At 43.9% G+C, this 16,954-nt stretch overlaps 1 protein-coding gene across 12 annotated transcripts in view; it reads left to right on the forward strand.

Annotated features, from left to right (window-relative positions):
• Positions 1–16,954, forward strand: part of LOC116948956 (microtubule-associated serine/threonine-protein kinase 3) — a 301,721-nt gene that overhangs the window by 123,653 nt on the left and 161,114 nt on the right. For 10 of the 12 annotated variants that reach the window (XM_076071928.1, XM_076071930.1, XM_076071926.1 and 7 more), the window contains one exon: positions 16,791–16,822. In XM_076071928.1, the coding sequence (XP_075928043.1) occupies positions 16,791–16,822 (32 nt within the window). Of the gene's footprint in view, positions 1–10,632; positions 11,817–16,790; positions 16,823–16,954 lie in introns of those variants that run through there. The other 2 variants (XM_076071933.1, XM_032966281.2) reach the window with 2 other exon arrangements.

The following is a 16,954-nucleotide window of genomic DNA, read 5'->3' on the forward strand; positions in this document are numbered from 1 at the left end:
CGTGTTTTAGTTATCGACCAGTTGGTTTTCCAATAGGCTGATAACACATGCTGCTTGATAATATTGGTCTGAAAAGCTAGCAGGCCAATTACTTGAAGATTTGTATTCAAAACATGGAGACAGAACAAAAGTCTGTATAATGGTTGGGTAGTTTGGTGGTTGGAATCCGCTTATAAATGAGTCTGACTTTTTTTTTCCATCTTTTGTATGGCTGATGTAGATGCAGAGCAACAACTACAATTTAACATTCAGGTAGTCAAGCCAGATAACCGCGTCAGGAGCAGCGGAGCGTATCACTGTAAAGTTTCATTCGGATTTGTAGATTGGGCATGGCGTCGTTATATGTTGTGCACTGTGTTCTGGATGACCACAATCGCACATTGGAGATTTTTTAATTTTCCATTTGGGCATCGGGTATCCGCATCTGCCATGGTTTGCGGATGCGGTTTAGGGTGGACCATTTGCTTCATGGAGGGGTTGGTGGAACACGCAAAGCATAATCTCTCGTTAACAGACTCCCCAATGTGTAGGGCGATGAGTAGGTAGATGACTTGTCTACAAGTTATTGAGTTCTCTCTGTGCATGCAGAGGTCTTTTGAAGGTTCTCCTGTTTCTCCACAGTGATCTACTCAATCAATTAAACTTCCCAGGCAAGAGCCTCTTTAAACAGAGGCTTGAGACTTAGTGATACTTTCTTGATATGTAAACGGCTCTGTAATAATACATTTGTGTTATTATGCAAACTGTACGCTATGCCACACTTAACCTTGAAGTCAATCCGAGAAAAAAAAAAACCTTTAACCATCCGATATTGAGCCCTTGCCCACTCTAATACAGCACCATCAATTCAGTTGACTAATTCACTTTCGGTTGTTGAAAGTGTTACCCAAAATAAAGACTTCCCCTATTTAATAAGCATTGTTGCCACGTTATTCTAAAATTCACCAAACAAATGTAGAGTAAATGACACAGTAACGTGTCAGTGGCAGCACGCACATACTTTAATGGTGTGATACTGTGGTGACAGTGGTACCGAAGCACAAATAACTAATACTCAACACATGCATCAATAGCACTGTGTAATGGCCCTTCTGCCTCGAGGGTGCGGCGATAGTGAGATGTTAACTCCCTTGCCTGGTGTGCAAGAGGTCGTGGACTTGATCCCGACCCTGCGCCTGTATATTTGGAGATGGCATGTTCTCCCCGTGGTCGCGCTTCTTTTTCTCTGGGTTTTCCGTTTTTTTCCCTTCGCTTTTAGAAACATGCATTTCGAGTTTTTGGCTGCTATAAATTTCGACACGATAAGCGACTTCATTGGGCTATACATAATAACGGTTTTTGGGTTAGATCGCGTTTATTTATAAATGTGTCGTAACCCTCCACCACCCGACACGGCCAATCAGCAAAAAAAAGTGTCACGTTGACAAAAGACAAATAATTCACTACTTTAGCCCACCGGTGTGTTGAAGAGCGAATCCACATTTACAGTTTGAGTACGACGTTTCGCTGGTAAATACATCCAGCATCATCGGGCAATTCGCCAGAATGGTAAAGCCCTCGCTTGCTCCCGGTTTTATATTGAGCAGCAGGGTGACGTCATCACTTAACTCATATCAGGTGCAGTGATTAGAGGCGGAGGGGGGGGGTATTGCAATTATATAATCGATTAGTAATCAGTCATTGGTTATGATTAGTAATGAGTTGTAGATTAGTAATTCTTTAAATCAAAATGTAACGTGTATTATTTAATAATACGCTTCCAGGCCGCACTAAGCCGGTAGCTGTCAGAGCGATTAAAGTTATTCTTGTTCCTCTCAATTTCAATGGATTCTCTAATTAGTCTTTGCCAGTAATAATTAGTTTTACACACCACTGCAACATTGTCAAAATCAATTGAGTGTCCTTGTTGACAAGCATGTTCTGCCACTGCCGACAGTTGTGTTTGAGATAATTTAATATTTCTCTAATGTTCTTTTAGTCTTACACTGATGTTACGTCCCGTCTGCCCAATGTAGCAGCTGCCACATGAACAATTAATCCGATATACACCTTCTGTTGATAGTTTAGGTAATGTGTCTTTAGTGCAAGATACTAGTTTTTGAATTTTGTGTACTGTACCAAATCTTACTGTAATGTTTTGCTTTTGCAAAACACGGGCTAATTTGTCAGTTACTCCTGAGATATATGGAATTTTTATTGTTTTAACAATCTGGTCGCTTTCAGCAGTATTGCTTTGCGATCGTGATTTGGCATTCAGTGCTCTGTTAATTTGAGCATTATTGTAGCCATTCTGTCGTAGTGCGTCTTTAACGTGTTTAATCTCTCTCACTAGACTCTCACCATCTGACACTGTTTTAGCCCGATGTATGAGTGTCTTGATAAGAGAGGATTTCTGAGCTGGATGATGATGTGATTCTGCATTCAGATAGGCATCAGTGTGCGTTTGCTTTCTGTAAACGCTGTGTGTTATTTTACCGTTTAGGCCATGTCCAAGCAAAATATCTAGGAATGGGAGTGTGTTATTCACCTCCATTTCCATGGTGAACTGGATGGCCGGGTTTTGTGCATTGAGATGATTTAGAAAATCATTAAGTGTATCTTTACCATGTGGCCAGACAACCAAAGTGTCATCCACATATCTAAACCAAAAGGATGGTTTTAATGTGCTCGAGGCAAGTGCTCTTATTTCAAAGTTTTCCATGTACAAATTTGCTATAGCAGGGGATAAAGGAGAACCCATTGCTGCTCCTTCCTTTTGTTTAAAGAAATCCCCTCTCCATAAGAAGTAAGTGTTATTTAAACAATGGCCAGCAAGTTTCGGAATATCTTTTGGTAAACCGGTATTCTTTACTAGTGTATCAAGTAATTTAAGCGATTCGTCCACTGGAACCTTAGTGAATAGAGAAATCACATCAAAACTTACCAGAATATCATCAGGAGTAAGTTTAATATCTTTAATCACATTCACAAGATGTTCTGAATTTTTTATGAATGAAGATGTCTTACCGATGTAGGGCTGTATTTGTTTGGTTATATATTTCGCTAATTGATATGTGGCAGAGCCAATTGTACTGACTATGGGTCGTAATGGGATGCCGATTTCATGAATCTTTGGTAGCCCATAGAGTCTAGGTGGTTTTGAGGCCCTTGGCTTAATTAGGTATTGCTCATTTTTAGGGATTAATGAATTTGCAATTATTGCAGTGGTCTTACGTTCTAAAGTATTAGTTGGATCTCGTTTAATTTTAATGTAGGTACTTTCCTCAAGTAAATTTCTAATTTTATTATCATAATCGGCTCGTGACATCACTACAGTAGTGCGGCCTTTATCAGCTGCTAGGATTTGGATATCCTTATTTACACGCAGCTCTCTTAAGGCTTTTGCCTCGTTAGAGCTAATATTTACTTTTGGAACTTTGCTATTCTCAATTATTTTAGCAACCTCATTTCTAGTCATCTCTGCCTCATTATGTGGAAGGAGTCTAACTGCTGATTCTACCTCAGCAATTATCTCATCCACTGGAATTGTGCGTGGGGTAATGGCAAAGTTAAGGCCTTTAGAAAGGATAGAGACCATGTCACCGGTTAATACAGTGTTAGTCAAGTTCAGTACAGTTTTGTTTTTAAATTTTTGGTTTTCAGTAGGGATTTGTTTATTATGTAGTCTAGAGAATTTATTAATTTGGTTAGTTTTTGTTAGTTTAAACACATTATCAGCCGATTGTTGTGTTATTGGGCTATAGTTTGTGGCGAGGTCGCTACTGAAATAAAGCTTTATAACTCAGTAGACCTTACATGGTAAAATAAAAATAAACTCTCTTTGACAGGCAATGGCCCTTCTTCCTAGCTCTGCTATGAAGAGGCCCGTTTCCTGAAACGTTATGTACCGTACATACCTGCACATGTATTGTACCCTACCCTGCCAGTTTAATTTCACTGTCCAGTCCCCTTGTATCAATACCTTGGCCACTCCAAGCTCCAAGTCGAGGACTCCTTACCCACACTGCCGCATTTACGTCATAGAGTGATTGTAGGCAAGGTCACATGGTGCGCAGTTTTCAATGTGGAAACAATGATCCTTTTAGCCCTGGCGCATCTCGCGAAGTGTGTGTGCGTTTGCGTGAATATTGCTGCATATAATGAAGATATTGAACAGTGCACCCTTGAAGAATCACATCGATTGAGGGTCTGCTATACCCACGTTAGCTGCTCAACCTGAGCTATAAATGTTCTGATACGTGCATTGTATTTGTAGTGTTTGCCTTTTGGCGTTATCTGGTCTGACACTGGTGAACTAGGCCCTAAAGAAGGCTGTCTTTGGTGTAGGCCAACCAGCTTCAAAGAAAATGCATATATTATCAGAGCATGTTTTGTTTGCATGTTTTTCCACAAGTACTGTGTGATTAATGCACACCTGATTCCTTGCCAAAGGTCTCTATTTGGTGTTTGAACATCTTAACATCTACTTTATTGCTAGAAATGGTAAACATATATTCTTATTTTTCATATAGCCATGTTGCTTCATTTGCCCCCTCGTTTTAAATTGCTCCCACAGTCGCGGGACTTGTGATGCCTTGGTCCTGCTCCGCTGCCTGCCTCAGTATAGGCCTGATCTCTCCGGGGATCGGTAGAATACAGGGCAAGGGGGAAGTGTTACATTTGATTCCTCGGCTGGGACTTGCGAGCACAAGGCTGAACGGAGGCGCATGAAAGTGCTGGCTAAAAATATGTCGTACGAGCATCTTGTTTGTTATAGTTTTGCTGTCAGTAAAAGGTTTTGTACACTCACAAGCAACGAGATTTTGATTTAAAGCTTTCGTGACTGCAGTAATTCATATTCTTAGTTTTTTCGGTAAAGTCACGTTGAAGAGAAACAACAAAATAACAAAATATATATAAAACAATAAAAAAAATTATCACGACGTTTCGACCATAACTCAAACGGTCATCATCAGGTGTGTCGGTTTGCATAAATTTATTTTGAAAACGGCATATTTATTTATATATATAAAAATAACGTTTGCGTCACGCGCAACGATGGCAGTTTGCCAGGACTAGTCCATCTATTTTTTGAAAAGAGGAGGGGGGAGACGAAATTTGTTTTTATGTATGCTGTCTGAAAGGCACTGTAAGCGTGAACAATCAATCAAGAACTGAAATGATTTATCAAATCTTTCCAATGATTGCTAAGATAGAATCCATCTTCTCGGTTGAAATTGTCTCTGTGTTTGTATATGTGGATAGCCTCATGAACGAATCTCTCATGGAAGCCAGATGGCTTACAAAGAACCTCCGTCTTGGAAAAGTCAATGGCATGTGAGCCTACTGAATTAGAACAATGATCTGCTACGGCCGAGGTGTTGGTCCTACCGTGTTTAAGGTCTGCTTTATGTTCACGAATGCGGTCCGAGATATGGCGTTTGGTTTCTCCAATGTAACTACTACCACAGAGGCAACTTAGTTTGTAGACACCAGGGTATTGTATGTCCGGAATCACATCTTTTACAGACGGAACCAGATCACGGATTTTATGTAATGTGTTGAAACGGACCTGGATCTTGTGTTTATTCAAGATTTTGGAGATCTTTTTTGTGATCCCAGCAATGTAGGGTAAAGTGATGGTTTTGAAAGGCTCCTCAAGAGGGTTCTTCTTCATGGTTTGAGTGATAGCTTTGCGGATTGTATAGTCGGAGTAACCATTAGCCCTAAGAGCTTGGTGTACGTGCTTGAGTTCACTGCTTATGTGTTCCTGGTCGGATATGCATTGGGCTCTATGATACAGAGTCTTGATGAGAGAATTCTTCTGTGATGGATGGTGGTGGGAATCCGGTTTCAGATAAGCATCCGTATGGGTAGCTTTCCTGTAGACAGAGTGGCTCATTGAACCATCAGGTCTCTTTTTAATTAGGACATCCAAAAAAGGTATCTTGCCATCTATTTCGACTTCCATGGTAAATCTGATGGCTGGGTGTATGGAATTGATGTGGTCGAAGAATTTGTCTAGAGCAGGCCGGCCATGTGGCCAGATGACAAAAGTGTCATCCACGTACCTCTTCCATAAGGTTGGGCGCAGAGTGGCAGTCTGGATGGCGTCAGTCTCAAATTTCTCCATGAAAATGTTAGCTATAACTGGAGAAAGGGGGGAGCCCATTGGGGTGCCTTGTTTTATATATATTTTGTTATTTTGTTGTTTCTCTTCAACGTGACTTTACCGAAAAAACTAAGAATAAGCAACGAGATGTTTAACATCACAAGTATTATAATGAGGTTGCTTCGTACACCGTGTAAACTTTAATAATTAATCTGATTGCTAAGGTCAAACAATGTGCTTCCTTGCCCATTTATATTTCAGTTTGGAATTGATGCGCTATTTAGAACTCTGAGTGCCAATGGAATGCCATTAGTGATGTCATGGAAAGGAAACCTTGGACTATGATAATTTTTGTATCTAATGCCCAAAAAAATCATTAGAAACTATCCCTTTCAGAATACCCGGTATTGTAATGATTAGCGAAAGGCCATAAGTGGGAAAGTGATGGAATGCAGTTTCTTTTCATTACACAAGCAAATCAAATCAAATTTAAATGGCTTTACAAATCCCATTCAGGGCAGCAATTAAAGGCACGGTCGCGGTGCTTGCATCATGAATGTTGCACACGTCTCGCTAACATAGTAGTCACTGGCAGGGCCACGACACGCGTTTGCATTCGGGGGCAAAAGGCAAGTTGGAGGTGGCCAGAAGTATAAGAAAGACGCCGTGCCACCCGATTATGCACAACCCTGCCAAGCCACGCCCTTGTCCCCCCACTTGCCAGAACATGCTCCCTGGACAGAAGCTCCCTTCACTCTGCTGTCTGGATATGGATCTGCCTCCCAGAACACATTGTCAGGCAAATCACCGATCAAATGCCGAGCACGTAGACATCTCCTAGCTTTACCACACACCTTATGTAGGACTGAGTCTTTGAGCTGCAGTGAACCAATGATTATGACGATTAGATGTATTAACATATGACATGGCTATTGTTTGCAATTGCACCCAATAAACAAAAGTAATGTAACCATTCGCACTGGCCACCACTCAAGCGTCTCTCTGTAGGTCTGACCAACGGAAGTCGACGTACGTCAGGCCAGGGTGTGGGCAATCGGCACGACACAATTTCTGGTCGCTTGTTTGGTCCCCAGCAGTGGCCTTGCAGCACGGTTGAAGGAGTCCATTATTTGGTTGCGTTTGTTAATGCAGTGGCTGGGCTGGGTTGGTGTTCATTGTTATGGAACTGGGGGTTAGGCTGCCCTCTTTGCGAGCCCTAAACATATTTTGGTCATGATATGTTTGTTTTTGTTTTAAGGTGTACGAAGAATGAGTCACTCGACACACGTAAATTGAGTGTCATGAATTCACACAATGTATAAAATAAGACCAAAACTAAGATGCAAAAGAGATGAGAGCACTTGTGGGATTAAAAAGGTGACAAAGGAAAAACTTTTGTAAAACTTACTTTCATAATAACATACCTGTGTGGCTACAGAAAAAGTTTTGAATTAGCGAACATTACCCGCAATGGCATGGATCAGAAACACGGACACGAACAAAGAAGATGGAACAAAAGCTGAAAAGTATGCAAGGAAGCATGGCAAGATGCATGATTGGAATTACATTGAGAGACAGAGTAATACCGGGATCATATGACACGCGCAACTTAGAGACATCACCGTCACTGGTAATTAATAAAGGGGCGATTTCCAAAACACAAGGTTGGTGATGGAATGGTACACAAAGGAGATAACTCCCTTCAGGATGACCACCGTGGGTATGGAGAGATGGGGTGAGCTCATGTGCAGAAGCGAGATAGATCGTAGCATCGCAAGACTTTAGGTGATGCCGACAGAATGAGGAGGCCTTCATCAGGCGCCACGGTGGCGAAATGTTAACTACCTCGCCTGGTATGCAGGAGGTCGTGGGTTCGATCCTGACCCTGACGCCTGCTGTATATTTGGAGTTTGCGTGGATTTTATTCCGGGTCCTCTAGTTTGTCCCTCCACATTTATATACATGCGTTTAGAGTATTTGGCTGCTATACATTTTCACATGCTAAGCCACTTCGTTGAGCTGTCATTTGTGGCCAGGTCGCTTTTGAAAAAGAGCTTCATGAGCTCAGTGGGCCTTACCTGGTAAAATGAAATGACAAAACAAATATTCTACTCTTCTGTATGGTAATATGTTCAGGAGCTCAATGCCAATGTCGTGGTTTACTAGCCATGAGAGGGCTTCAGGAGAGAGAGCGTTTGTGTAGTTTTTCAACTCCTCCATTGAAGGAACACAAACTACAGTGTTTTACTATATGGTCCATGGTTTGGGTTACATTGCCACAATCACACTCCTGTGGCTTGTCTTTAATTTTCCATTCATGAACATTGGCCTATGGATGTTTAGGTGCGGTTGATGATTACACCGGTGTCTTCGAGAAGGAATGCCAACTCGTGGAGGTGCGATGTTTGGATATCGATTGAGGTGATTGTCATTTCTGTGGCCCGTTGACCGTAGCCGATGAAGGCGATACATTTGTACAGTGTTTTAACAAGTCAGTGCCAGCCCACCAAATGGAACAAATGTTGCCCTGACCAGTTGCCATGTGGCTGCCACGAGATGCCACGCCATGCCACGCCGTGGCTCACATCGTGGAATCCCGCATTGCTGTGGTGGCGATGGTGGCCGCAGTGACGGTAGTGGACGCTGTGCATTTGGCAGCACAAGTGGAGAGGCGCCACTTTGAGAGGCAGACGTTTACTTTTGGGATTTATCTTGAGGATCAAGTGTCGGCCTGCGAGATCTCGCCCACCCGCCCAAGCAATCGGCCGCTCCTCCCGGCATCCCTGCACCCCACACCGCTCATTGTGCAGCCTTCTCCAGTCGCCGGTCCTCATCAAAAATAATAATCATGAGCATATGGTATTGGTTAATTTCCTTTATTTGCGGCCTGTAAAGGCCCATTATTTTAGCAACAGTGCGCAATGCAGCTACAGTAAATCCAATGTTGTACTGTACCATGCGCTCGCCGTCTTTGCTCCCCACCAACCGGCACTGGTCAGGACGGTGAAGCGGTCAAATTATCTACACCGCTCTCCACGGCCATGGAGAGGCTCTCATCCAGCAGTGGATTTTTTTTTTTTCAAAGGAAGAATATGGGAGAGACATAAAAACAAAACATGAAAACAACAACTTCACGGATCGTAGAAAAAATATTGACCGTTCATCAGCACACTGGTCAGTGCAGGTCGGTTCGGGGAGTCTAGGACCATATATATCACCTGCTACAGGTATTAGTACTGTCCGGGAATTGAATTCAGGTCACAGGATTCATAATGCAGTTCACGAACCACTGTGCCAGCACTTCTCACCTCGTTTGTACAATAGATGTAAAATGCGAGATGGAGGTTTACTATGTCACGCTACAGCTAATAACAAACAGTGAGATGAGCAGGCTTACACTTCATATTAGACATTTGCAAAACATTTTTTTTAATTCTTTGTCATCTTATTATATGGCAGGTAAATTAACATTTTAAATCTGGCAGTTTATGTGCACCTGGGGATTATTACAGTGAGGGGAAAAAGTATTTGATCCCCTGCTGATTTTGTACGTTTGCCCACTGACAAAGAAATGATCAGTCTAATATTTGAATGGTAGTTTTATTTGAACAGTGAGATTGTAGACCTACACAAGGCTGGAATGGGCTACAAAACCATTGCCAAGCAGCTTGGTGAGAAGGTGACAACAGTTGGTGCGATTATTCGCAAATGGAAGAAACACAAAAGAACTGTCAGTCTCCCTCGGCCTGGGGCTCCATGCAAGATCTCACCTCGTGGAGTTGCAATGATCATGAGAACGGTGAGGAATCGGCCCAGAACTACACGGGAGGATCTTGTCAAAGATCTCAAGGCAGCTGGGACCATAGTCACCAAGAAAACAATTGGTAACACACTACGCCGTGAAGGACTGAAATCCTGCAGCGCCCGCAAGGTCCCCCTGCTCAAGAAAGCACATATATATGCCCGTCTGAAGTTTGCCAATGAACATCTGAATGATTCAGAGGACAACTGGGTGAAAGTGTTGTGGTCAGATGAGACCAAAATGGAGCTTTTGGCATCAACTCAACTCACTGTGTTTGGAGGAGGAGGAATGCTGCCTATGACTCCAAGAACACCATTTCCACCGTCAAACATGGAGGTGGAAACAATATGCTTTGGGGGTGTTTTTCTGCTAAGGGGACAGGACAACTTCACCGCATCAAAGGGATGATGGACGGGGCCATGTACCGTCAAATCTTGGGTGAGAACCTCCTTCCCTCAGCCAGGGCATTGAAAATGGGTCGTGGATGGGTATTCCAGCATGACAATGACCCAAAACACTCTGCCAAGGAAACAAAGGAGTGGCTCAAGAAGAAGCACATTAAGGGTCCTGGAGTGGCCTAGCCAGTCTCCAGACCTTAATCCCATAGAAAATCTGTGGAGGCAGCTGAAGGTTCGAGTTGCCAAACGTCAGCCTCGAAACCTTAATGACTTGGAGAAGATCTACAAAGAGGAGTGGGACAAAATCCCTTCTGAGATGTGTGCAAACCTGGTGGCCAACTACAAGAAACGTCTGACCTCCGTGATTGCCAACAAGGGTTTTGCCACCAAGTACTAAGTCATGTTTTGCAGAGGGGTCAAATACTTATTTCCCTCATTACAATGCAAATCAATTTATAACATTTTTGACATGCGTTTTTCTGGATTTTGTTGTTATTCTGTCTCTCACTGTTCAAATTAACCTACCATTAAAATTATAGACCGATCATTTCTTTGTCAGTGGGCAAACGTACAAAATCAGCAGGGGATCAAACACTTTTTTTCCTCACTGTATGTCTTGGTGGGGAGAGAGGTTTAATGTTAAAATGATTCATGCAAAGTCAGATCTTGCCGTTTGTAACTATGGAATTTCATGGACAGCGTTCTGAAGTTTAAAATTTGAAGATTGAAAACCCAATGTTATTAGTATTTGTGGAAAACCTAACCGACATCTCAAACCAGTGTCAAAAATGCTGCCACCTGCTCAAACTGTTGGCAGTCTGCATTTTTTCAAAAATCATTACCTACTCCACTCATATATGCCAATGGATTTGAGTGACAGTCTGCTGATGGTTGAACCGCTTTATTACCTCGTACTGATATTAAAAACAAATTGCATAATTGGCTGTGCTTTGTTTTTATGAAGCGGTCCAGTTTCCTTCTAAAATTGCTGATGGGGTATAAGAGTCGGCAACCCTGCCGCTTAAATCGGTAGGGCTAGCGAGTCTCGCGGCACCACCGTTATTACGCGCTGTTGGTAATCGGAGCCCCGAGCTGTTCTCCCACGTGACGCGTGTGTTCTCCTTCACTGAGCCGGGCGGGCGGGGGAGCAGCGGAGGATCGGGCGAGCAGGCGAATGAACGAGCGAGTGAGAGCACAGGCGGGTGGGCAATTGGGGACTCTTGGGTCGGCAATCAGCAGAACAATAGGGGGTGGCGGGGGGGTGGCGATTAGACGCAGAGAGCGGTGGTGGCGGCGGCGATAACGGAGTGAGATAGAGAGGGGAGCGACACCACGCCCTGAGCCGCTATTCTCCCCCGCCACTGCCCACCGCCGGGTAGAAGGGTGAACCACGCGGCATGCGCTCGAAACGCTACCACGCAGCAGCGGCGGCGGCGGCGGCGGCGGCAACAGCAGCAGCGGTAGTGCCCGAGTGAAGGCAGCCGCCTTCCCTCACGCCGCAATGCTTCCCTTTACAGCGAAGGAGGTAAACGCACTGGTACTCGCCCTGCCGCTCTTCATGCACACCCTGCCGGGTCGGGAGGGGGGGGCGTCTCTTGCGTTGCGTTGGCGAGCCAGCAAAGTTGATCGTGTGGCGAGCGTGGGCTTGTTTTTCTGTGCGTTATGATTGAATGACAAGCTTGCGGTAGGTAGTGGGAGTGTTTCGTGGTGGTGTTGTTGGTGTCGCTGCCGTTGTGCTGTTTTTGTGTGATGTCTCCCAATTGCTTTGTTTAATCGGCGTTGGGTGCAAGTCGATCTCGGCAGTCTTCATGTTTATGTGCCACTGGGTTCTTCCGTAAGGCTGATGTAGATGCAGAGCAACAACTGCAATTTCACATTCAGTTGGTAGCACGTGTTTTAGTTATTGGCCAGTTTGTTTTCCATTAGGCTGATAATAAATGCTGCTGGATAATATTGTCCTGGAAAGCCAATAGCCCAATTACTTAAAATATATTATTCATACATTGAGACACAGAACAAAGGTATGCGTATAATGGTTGGGTAGTTTCGTGGTTGGAATCTGTTTCTAAATGAGTCTGAGTTGGATTCTTCATCTTTCGTATGGCTGATGTAGATGCAGAGCAACAACTACAATTTCATATTCAGGTTGTCAAGTCTAGATAACCGCGTCAGGAGCAGCGGAGTGTATCATCGCTGTGATGTCTCCTTCGTATTTGTGAATCGAGCATCGCGTCATTTTCCGTTGCACGGTCTGTTCTGGATGACCACAGTTGCACACCGGATAGTTTATAATGTTTCCATTTTGTGCCTCAGGTATCCGCATCTGCCATGGTTTGTCTGGATCTGGTTTAGGATGAACTGTGAGCTTTGTGGAAGGTCAAACCCACCGGGTAATCCTTGCCTTGTCTCGAGGTGGAATTTGCATGTACACGTACATTTGTGTGTGCAATGTGCGTATCTGAAGAAAAAAGCACGTATCTTTGAACGTTTTTACGCAACGTGGTTATCTCTCTCAATAGTACAGTATTTTGTGTGGGTGTGATCATGTGTACAAACAGTATAGGCTGTGAGTGTGTTGCATCTGAGGGTAAGGATGCATTTGAGGCACATATGGGGGATTGAATTTAATTTCAGCTGTACAATTATGGAAATGCTTGCACCGTCATCAGAGATTCCATCATTCAGCAATAGATTGAGAATAGATATTTGATTAAAATATGTAGCAGGTGTACAAATATGCATCAACATTAATATATACAGTGAGGGAAAACAGTATTTGATCCCCTGCTGATTTTGTACGTTTGACCACTGACAAAGAAATGATCAGTCTATAATTTTAATGGTAGGTTTATTTCAACAGTGAGATTGTAGACCTACACAAGGCTGGAATGGGCTACAAGACCATTGCAAAGCAGCTTGGTGAGAAGGTGACAACAGTTGGTGCGATTATTCGCAAATGGAAGAAACACAAAAGAACTGTCAATCTCCCTCGGCCTGGGGCTCCATGCAAGTTCTCACCTCGTGGAGTTGCAATGATCATGAGAACGGTGAGGAATCGGCCCAAAACTACACGGGAGGATCTTGTCAAAGATCTCAAGGCAGCTGGGACCATAGTCACCAAGAAAACAATTGGTAACACACTACGCCGTGAAGGACTGAAATCCTGCAGCGCCCGCAAGGTCCCCCTGCTCAAGAAAGCACATATACATGCCCGTCTGAAGTTTGCCAATGAACATCTGAATGATTCAGAGGACAACTGGGTGAAAGTGTTGTGGTCAGATGAGACCAAAATGGAGCTCTTTGGCATCAACTCAACTCGCTGTGTTTGGAGGAGGAGGAATGCTGCCTATGACTCCAAGAACACCATTTCCACCGTCAAACATGGAGGTGGAAACAATATGCTTTGGGGGTGTTTTTCTGCTAAGGGGACAGGAAAACTTCACCGCATCAAAGGGATGATGGACGGGGCCATGTACCGTCAAATCTTGGGTGAGAACCTCCTTCCCTCAGCCAGGGCATTGAAAATGGGTCGTGGATGGGTATTCCCACTGACAAAGAAATTATCAGTCTATAATTTTAATGGTAGGTTTATTTGAATGGTGAGAGACAGAATAACAACAACAAAAATCCAGAAAAACGCTTGTCAAAAATGTTATAAATTGATTTGCATTTAAATGAGGGAAATAAGTATTAGACCCCTCTGCAAAACATGAGTTAGTACTTGGTGGCAAAACCCTTGTTGGCAATCACAGGGGTCAGACGTTTCTTGTAGTTGGCCACCAGGTTTGCACACATCTCAGGAGGGATTTTGACCCACTCCTCTTTGAAGATCTTCTCCAAGTCATTAAGGTTTCAAGGCTGACGTTTGGCAACTCGAACCTTCAGCTCCCTCCACAGATTTTCTATGGGATTAAGGTCTGGAGACTCCAGGACCTTAATATGCTTCTTCTTGAGCCACTCCTTTGTTGCCTTGGCCGTGTGTTTTGGGTCATTGTCATGCTGGAATACCCATCCACGACCCATTTTCAATGCCCTGGCTGAGGGAAGGAGGTTCTCACCCAAGATTTGACGGTACATGGCCCCGTCCATCGTCCCTTTGATGCGGTGAAGTTGTCCTGTCCCCTTAGCAGAAAAACACCCCAACAGCATAATGTTTCCACCTCCATGTTTCACGGTGGGGATGGTGTTCTTGGGGTCATAGGCAGCATTCCTCCTCCAAACACGGCGAGTTGAAATTGATGCCAAAGAGCTCCATTTTGGTTTCATCTGACCACAATATTTTCACCCAGTTGTCCTCTGAATCATTCAGATGTTCATTAGCAAACTTCAGACGGGCATGTAATATGTGCTTTCTTGAGCACGGGGACCTTGCGGGCGCTGCAGGTTTTCAGTCCTTCACGGCGTAGTGTGTTACCAATTGTTTTCTTGGTGACTATGGTCCCAGCTGTCTTGAGATCATTGACAAGATCCTCCCGTGTAGTTCTGGGCAGATTCCTCACCGTTCTCATGATCATTGCAACTCCACGAGGTGAGATCTTGCATGGAGCCCCAGGCCGAGGGAGATTGACAGTTCTTTTGTGTTTCTTCCATTTGCGAATGATCGCACCAACTGTTGCCACCTTCTCACCAAGCTGCTTGGTAATGGTCTTGTAGCTCATTCCAGCCTTGTGTAGGTCTACAATCTTGTCCCTGACATCCTTGGAGAGCTCTTTGGTCTTGGCCATGGTGGAGAGTTTGGAATCTGATTGATTGATTGCTTCTGTGGACAGGTGTCTTTTATACAGGTAACAAGTTGAGATTAGGAACACTCCCTTTAAGAGTGTGCTCCTAATCTCAGCTCGTCACCTGTATAAAAGACACCTGGGAGCCAGAAATCTTCTGATTGAGAGGGGGTCAAATACTTATTTCCCTCATTAAAATGCAAATCAATTTATAACATTTTTGACATGCGTTTTTCGTGATTTTTGTGTTGTTATTCTGTCTCTCACTGTTCAAATAAACCTACCATTAAAATTATAGACTGATCATTTCTTTGTCAGTGGACAAACGTACAAAATCAGCAGGGGATCAAATACTTTTTTCCCTCACTGTACATTCCATAAACTATGTCCGATGGCCTGAAATTTATGATTGTGATGAAATATGAACACTGGGGCAGTTATCGTCTATCCTGCGCCGATGTTTAAAACTCTAACCCACGTACTAATTTCAGTCTGTGTCAGTTTAGAGGACAGAGAAGTAAGGCTGAGTTTTTCGTTGCCGCCGGCTTTTGTGGTGAATGGCCAGGTATCGAACCGCAGGCCTGTTGAGATTGTAGCGCAGTGCCATATCCCAGGCTTTCTGAAATACGTCCGTTTGTGCCCCTCTGTAGTGCAGGTATCTTATTTTGATCAGGCACCAGGTGTGCGAGTCATGTAAACATTGAATGTGGATTTGATTGGATAAGGTTGGTACATTTGAATAAGTTTACTGCGAAGGGAGCATGAGTATTGGGAGTTGCAGACATGCCAGGAAGCAATCACTGGCCCATCACTCAGAAACTCTTGAGACGTAACACAGCTGCTGTTTAGCCTTACAGGTTGGTAGTGTTCTATAAGAGATGGTGTCGTCAGCACAATTCCTTCCTGCCACAGGTACATACTGAAAGTTGAAACTCGCGTACCGTGTCAGGTACCTGTTCAAGCTTGAGCCAGCAAATGGGAGGCCCTGGCTCGGTTCAGATACGATCTTCGACCGGTGTTGTTCATGGCCTACAATCATACTTGCATTGCCAGCAGCATGTACCGCATATCGTAAACCACTGTTCCACCACTGTAGACAACTTGTGCACACAGTATTAAACTGCCCCCCCCCACATGATCCATACTGTCAACTAACCTCCCATGTTCCAAGTCCAGGCTTAAGTCTTCCTTTTTCCTCTGCCAATAACTTCCTCTCCAATCTACCTCACTATATTTCTGTACAGCATCTTGAGATGCGGTCACATTTAGATGCTGTATAAATCCAAATTGCTCTGTCTTGTAAGCGTACGCTCATAAGCCAGGACCAATTCTGATTACAGGTCCCAAGTTGCTGTAGAACACTGTCACGACCCAGGTCATCATACCTGTGTTGGCAATATAATGAACACTGTTCTGCGAGAAGTTTACAGGATTCATACTGGACAGTGCATATTATTATCAGAGTTGTCTTTTTTGTTTGCATTTTGACTGCTTGTGTTGTGGTTATTGCAAACATGATGCCTTGAATAAAGGTGTCAGTTTTTGTGCCAGTTAAAAAGGGTAAAACCTATTTCTATAGGATTCATACTTTAAAGACATTTGCCCATCACTAAAGGACTATAGAACATCTTCTAACTGGCCTTAGGGCTGTCAGCGGAGGTGAATGCCATCGTGAAACTTGTTTGCACACAAAGACACCTCACCTGGCTTCCACGAAGCGTCTTCCTTTAATCTCGAGGTTTTCGCTAATGTTCCCATTGCCATTTTGTGTCTTTCAGAAGGAGCTGAGTCTGCCAAGGCGGGGAAGCTTGTGAGTACAACCGCCACGTCTCTCCTACAACGCCCTCCCTTCACAATTGCTGCCCTTTCTTAGGGCATCTCTATCTGACCCTTTGTGTTTTCTCTCTCTCTCTCTCTGTCAGTCTTCTTCTTCCTCCTCCTC

Source organism: Petromyzon marinus, chromosome 35 (genome assembly GCF_048934315.1).
Source record: "Petromyzon marinus isolate PM22_M1 ecotype Great Lakes invasive population chromosome 35, UKy_Petmar_22M1.pri1.0, whole genome shotgun sequence".
NCBI lineage: Eukaryota > Metazoa > Chordata > Hyperoartia > Petromyzontiformes > Petromyzontidae > Petromyzon > Petromyzon marinus.